The following is a 7,500-nucleotide window of genomic DNA, read 5'->3' on the forward strand; positions in this document are numbered from 1 at the left end:
ACACAACTACAAGCCAAGTATACTTTGAATAATTAAAATTTTAAGTATATCTCGATCAAAAGATTGAGTACAAGTATAGTCCAAATATACTTGGACTTTTCTCTCAGTATAAGTCAAGTACACTTAAGTGTAATTAAGTATATTTTTGAGAAGTATATAAAATGTAGACTGAAAGTATGCTTTCTTCTTTTTAGTTTAAAAGTATACTTACAGAACACTTGAATAAACTTATTTTCCATGCTTATTTTATTTGCGCTATAAGCTCTTCCACCCGAAAGTTTGTTACTATATAAAGCTGAACATGTTAGGCTAGTTTATAAGACGGTGTGTAATATTATGTTTTAAAAAAAAGTATTTAATAAGCTACTCAATCAAAATAGTAAACACAAGTACAAGCCAAGAATACTTAGAATACTTAATTATACTTTTAAGTATATCTCGATCAACAAGTATAGGCCAAATATACTTAGACTTTTCTGTCAGTATAAGTCAAGTATACTTAAGTGGAATAAGAAGTATATTTCTGAGAAGTATATAAAAAGTAGACTGAAAGTATACTTTCTTATTTTTAGTTTAAAAGAAGTATACTAATAGAACACTTGAATAAACTTCTTTTTCGTAAGGGATGTATTTAGTTGATTTGTGTACTTGCATTCTAAGAATGTTTAAATCCAGAGAAATTAGCAGTTTTAACCAGGACCGATGAATGACATCATACACGCGTTACCCTTGATTTCCGAAAACACCAAAGATGCTTTAATACACTCAGGGCCCTATTATACACATGTGTCATTCCTATTTCTAACCCGACGCACAGCGGACTTTTCCCTCCACAGACGCACGTCGGTAAATTAGGGAATGAACTTGCGCTTGCTTGAAGATGTGAAAGAATAGGCATAAATCTAGCTTACACATTTACCCACATTATTATACGCCTGTTTAACCGAAGCTAATCTGTGTGTGTTTCTCCGTCCCCAATGTCACTTCTCTGTGTTTTACGGCCCTGACGAGAACGTCGGTCTCCTCGGCTGTGAACCGCTCCTGGCGAGCGTCTGGCAAATCCGCCGTTATAATAGCAATCCGCCATGGAACAAGCACGCCTGCTCTTAAAGGGAATGTGAGATGTCGCTCTGATTGGTTTATTTCATGTTACGCCCAAACCACACCTATGAGTAATGAAGCTCTTCAGACCAACACATTTTAGATTTGCGTCGGGCGCAAGAGTCATTTATATCGTTAAAACAGGGCCCTTAGTCTTTTTGTTTAAATCTCGTTTTCTTGATTTACCCATTTAGTTTTCTTGTGTTCCTCAACACAACACATTCAGATCCAGCCCTTTTTATTTCTCTGTTGCACCTGTGCTTTACAGTCCTCACTTTAACGGACTGCATATTCTTACACCGTTTGAGAGAGTTATATATATAGATTTGTGCACTGGTGTGAATATTTTAAACTGATTTAGATGTGAAGTTATACATTGCACTGAGTCTCCAGCGGCCCAGAGCTTATTATCACCTTCACAGACAGCAGATGTAGATGAACTCACACACACCTGACAGGCATGCAGCAGATCAACACTTACAAACTGGGTTTTACATCTAAAGTCACTGTTGAAGACTGAGCTGGGTGAAATATTACAGCAGAAGTGTGGCTGTATATATATATATATATTGCCAAAAGTATTGGGACACCCCTCCAAATCATTGAATATATGTGTGTGTGTGTGTGTGTGTGTGTGTGTGTATTTACTCACGCAGTTGTGAGGTGGATTGCTCCCATTCGTTCACACTCATAAATGATGAAGCTTCCAGAAACCACAGGAACACCACTGACCTTGATGGCCACGGGGACCGTGATGTGATCTGAGCAGAGACACGTTCATGCATCAGAAATCTACACTCAATATAAAAAGCCAAACTTTAGACAATTCTCTGTATATTGTGTGTTTCTGGCTCTCGTTTGTCTCGTCTTGCACTGGAATACCTTAGACAGGAGCACGTTTACTGAAGCCGTGTTTGTGTACGCACCTTTGCCCAAGGGGATTGTGGGATACATGTGAGGCGGAGGCAGAGGACACGTCTGGATCTTAGTCGTGCCGAAGTCCAGATGCACAGTGGCGTTAGTGGAGATTCCCACCCCGAAACCACACTCCACCCTCAGACCCTGCAGATCCGGGACACTGCCGTCAATCAGGATCCCCACGTCCTGAGAAACACACACACACACACACATGATCAGAAACCCTACGTCCTGAGAAACACACACACACACACACACATGATCAGGATCCCCACGTCCTGAGAAACACACACACACACACACACACATGATCAGGATCCCCACGTCCTGAGAAACACACACACACACACACACATGATCAGGATCCCCACGTCCTGAGAAACACACACACACACATGATCAGGATCCCCACGTCCTGAGAAACACACACACACACACACACACACACACATGATCAGGATCCCCACGTCCTGAGAAACACACACACACACACACACATGATCAGGATCCCCACGTCCTGAGAAACACACACACACACACACACACACACACATGATCAGAAACCCTACGTCCTGAGAAACACACACACAGACACACACACACACACACACACACACACACTCATGATCAGAAACCCCACGTCCTGAGAAACACACACACACACACACACACACACACACACACACACACACACACACACACACACACACACACACTCATGATCAGAAACCCCACGTCCTGAGAAACACACACACACACACACACACACACACACACACACACACACACACACACGATCAGAAACCCCACGTCCTGAGAAACACACACACAGACACACACACACACACACACACACACACACTCATGATCAGAAACCCCACGTCCTGAGAAACACATACACACACACACACACACACATGATCAGAAACCCCACGTCCTGAGAAACACACACACACACACACACACGATCAGAATCTCCACGTCCTGAGAAACACATACACACACAGACACACACACACACACACTCATGATCATAAACCCCACGTCCTGAGAAACACATACACACACACACACACACACACACACACACACACATGATCAGAAACCCCACGTCCTGAGAAACACACACACAGACACACACACACACACACACACACACGATCAGAATCTCCACGTCCTGAGAAACACACACACACACACACACACACACACACATGATCAGAAACCCCACGTCCTGAGAAACACACACACAGACACACACACACACACATGATCAGAAACCCCACGTCCTGAGAAACACACACACAGACACACACACACACACACACACACACGATCAGAAACCCCACGTCCTGAGAAACACACACACACACACAGACAGACACACACACACACACATGATCAGAAACCCCACGTCCTGAGAAACACACACACAGACACACACACACACACACACACACACACGATCAGAAACCCCACGTCCTGAGAAACACACACAGACACACACACACACACACACACACACACGATCAGAAACCCCACGTCCTGAGAAACACACACACAGACACACACACACACACACACACGATCAGAAACCCCACGTCCTGAGAAACACACACACACACACACACACACACACACACACACACACATGATCAGAAACCCCACGTCCTGAGAAACACACACACAGACACACACACACACATGATCAGAAACCCCACGTCCTGAGAAACACACACACAGACACACACACACACACACACACGATCAGAATCTCCACGTCCTGAGAAACACACACACACACACACACACACACACACACACACACACACATGATCAGAAACCCCACGTCCTGAGAAACACACACACAGACACACACACACACACATGATCAGAAACCCCACGTCCTGAGAAACACACACACAGACACACACACACACACACACACACACGATCAGAAACCCCACGTCCTGAGAAACACACACACACACACACAGACAGACACACACACACACACATGATCAGAAACCCCACGTCCTGAGAAACACACACACAGACACACACACACACACACACACACACGATCAGAAACCCCACGTCCTGAGAAACACACACAGACACACACACACACACACACACACACACGATCAGAAACCCCACGTCCTGAGAAACACACACACAGACACACACACACACACACACACACACACGATCAGAATCTCCACGTCCTGAGAAACACACACACAGACACACAGACACACACACACACACACACACACACACACACACACACACACTCATGATCAGAAACCCCACGTCCTGAGAAACACACACACACACACACACACACACACACACACACACACACACACACACGATCAGAAACCCCACGTCCTGAGAAACACACACACAGACACACACACACACACACACACACACACACTCATGATCAGAAACCCCACGTCCTGAGAAACACATACACACACACACACACACACATGATCAGAAACCCCACGTCCTGAGAAACACACACACACACACACACACGATCAGAATCTCCACGTCCTGAGAAACACATACACACACAGACACACACACACACACACTCATGATCATAAACCCCACGTCCTGAGAAACACATACACACACACACACACACACACACACACACACACATGATCAGAAACCCCACGTCCTGAGAAACACACACACAGACACACACACACACACACACACACACGATCAGAATCTCCACGTCCTGAGAAACACACACACACACACACACACACACACACATGATCAGAAACCCCACGTCCTGAGAAACACACACACAGACACACACACACACACATGATCAGAAACCCCACGTCCTGAGAAACACACACACAGACACACACACACACACACACACACACGATCAGAAACCCCACGTCCTGAGAAACACACACACACACACAGACAGACACACACACACACACATGATCAGAAACCCCACGTCCTGAGAAACACACACACAGACACACACACACACACACACACACACACGATCAGAAACCCCACGTCCTGAGAAACACACACAGACACACACACACACACACACACACACACGATCAGAAACCCCACGTCCTGAGAAACACACACACAGACACACACACACACACACACACGATCAGAAACCCCACGTCCTGAGAAACACACACACACACACACACACACACACACACACACACACATGATCAGAAACCCCACGTCCTGAGAAACACACACACAGACACACACACACACATGATCAGAAACCCCACGTCCTGAGAAACACACACACAGACACACACACACACACACACACGATCAGAATCTCCACGTCCTGAGAAACACACACACACACACACACACACACACACACACACACACACATGATCAGAAACCCCACGTCCTGAGAAACACACACACAGACACACACACACACACATGATCAGAAACCCCACGTCCTGAGAAACACACACACAGACACACACACACACACACACACACACGATCAGAAACCCCACGTCCTGAGAAACACACACACACACACACAGACAGACACACACACACACACATGATCAGAAACCCCACGTCCTGAGAAACACACACACAGACACACACACACACACACACACACACGATCAGAAACCCCACGTCCTGAGAAACACACACAGACACACACACACACACACACACACACACGATCAGAAACCCCACGTCCTGAGAAACACACACACAGACACACACACACACACACACACACACACGATCAGAATCTCCACGTCCTGAGAAACACACACACAGACACACAGACACACACACACACACACACACACACACACACACACACACACACACACACACACACAGACAGTGACAGTGATCATATCTCAGTCCAAAGCTTTAGAAACTGAGGCTCTCTCTTCACACACTCATCTCTCCATCATCACACGCCACATTGAGTCTATTGTTGTCAGGATGGTGGACTTCCTGACATGGGGCCTGTTTCCTGTTTCCTGTTTCCTGTTTGGGCTGAAGAGTCAATTCCTCCGGCCTGAATCATCATCAGCTGAGAGATTCATCAGGACAGAAGCTCCTTCAGGAGATCTTCCAGAGATTCCCAGTGTTTATGTGGGAAAAACACAATCTGGGACAAATATACGCTTAAAATGTGTGTTTGTGCAAATATTAATCTCATCTTAAAACAGCAAACGGGAGATGGAGATGTGTGTTGTGTTCAGTGTATGAGACTGTTGCTTCACTTGCAAGGAATTATGCAAATCAGTTTATTCCACAAACATGCTCAAAACACCAGAGGTAATTATTTTACGTTTTATCATGCAAATGAGCGCATAAATTAAGCTTTGAAGAGAAACCGTGATGAACAGACTCTCGTTCAGACGAGGCCGTGTGAGGACAGAAACATCCCGAGTTATTTATCATAGAGAAAATGATATATTTATTATAATGGTTTTATTAAACACTTGCTGTATGATTATTTAAATGAAAGTTTCTGTTTTTGTTGTGATGAATGATAATTCAATAATTTGCAGATTACTTATTAAATGTTATAAAAGGCTCAGACGTGTTGTTGATCAGCTGTAATGAGTCGGATATTCTCATCTGTGATTGTGATGTGCCATAAAAATATGCCAATAAACAAACATTATTTAACTTCCTTTATGCTGATTCTACATTCATGTGATTACAAATCAAAGCTCCATGATTAATTATTTAAAATTCAGTTTCTGAAGCTTACATTTATCATTGTACACACATCACTATCTGTATATATATATATATATATATTTGTTTATTTATTTATTACACAACTCTGTGGATTACTTGATTCTGATTGGTCAATCACACATCCAGCGGGATATTATTCCCAGATAACAACAGAACACAGAAACACCGGCTCATCCGGGTCACTGAAGTCTACACACTCGCTAGGAACACTCTTTCCTCAGGAAGTTTTGCATTTGGTGAGCTGATAAAAATAAAAATAACTCAGTCAAATCAATATTTTGTGTACAGTTTATTTGATAATTATGCCATCCAGTATCGTGGACTCGCTCTCGCTCGTTTCATACAAACGCAGATGCTGCTATTGTGTGACTATTGTTTTGTTCACTGTTGGATTATGAAATAAAACAGGTCAGATTTTAAAACAGTTTAATCTGAAATCAATATCTCTAATTCCCATAATTATTTATGTGTTGAAATGCTGTGTAATAAGAGTTATGACTGTATACCGTATCTCTTAAATGTCCGTCTAGTGTGAACTCGCCGCTGAAACCGCTAAAACATAATAACTTATGTGGCAAGTATCCGTGTAATAAGCGTGATAATGAACATCCAGCCGGCTGTTATCTCAGAATAAACCCCTTCAGGTGTGTGTGTGTGTGTGTGTGTGTGTGTGTGTGTGTTATCTCAGAATAAACCCCTTCAGGTGTG

General features: G+C 43.8%; 1 protein-coding gene across 1 annotated transcript in view; it reads right to left on the reverse strand.

Annotated features, from left to right (window-relative positions):
• Window positions 1-7,500, reverse strand: part of plxnd1 (plexin D1) — a 133,549-nt gene that overhangs the window by 106,525 nt on the left and 19,524 nt on the right. The window contains exons 6-7 of the mRNA XM_084389258.1: window positions 2,028-2,205; window positions 1,754-1,862 (exon numbers count right to left, since the gene is read on the reverse strand). Of these exons, the coding sequence (XP_084245384.1) occupies window positions 1,754-1,862; window positions 2,028-2,205 (287 nt within the window). The remainder of the gene's footprint in view (window positions 1-1,753; window positions 1,863-2,027; window positions 2,206-7,500) is intronic.

The sequence above is a fragment of the Rutilus rutilus genome (assembly GCF_951802725.1).
Source record: "Rutilus rutilus genome assembly, chromosome: 19".
NCBI classification, from domain to species: domain Eukaryota; kingdom Metazoa; phylum Chordata; class Actinopteri; order Cypriniformes; family Leuciscidae; genus Rutilus; species Rutilus rutilus.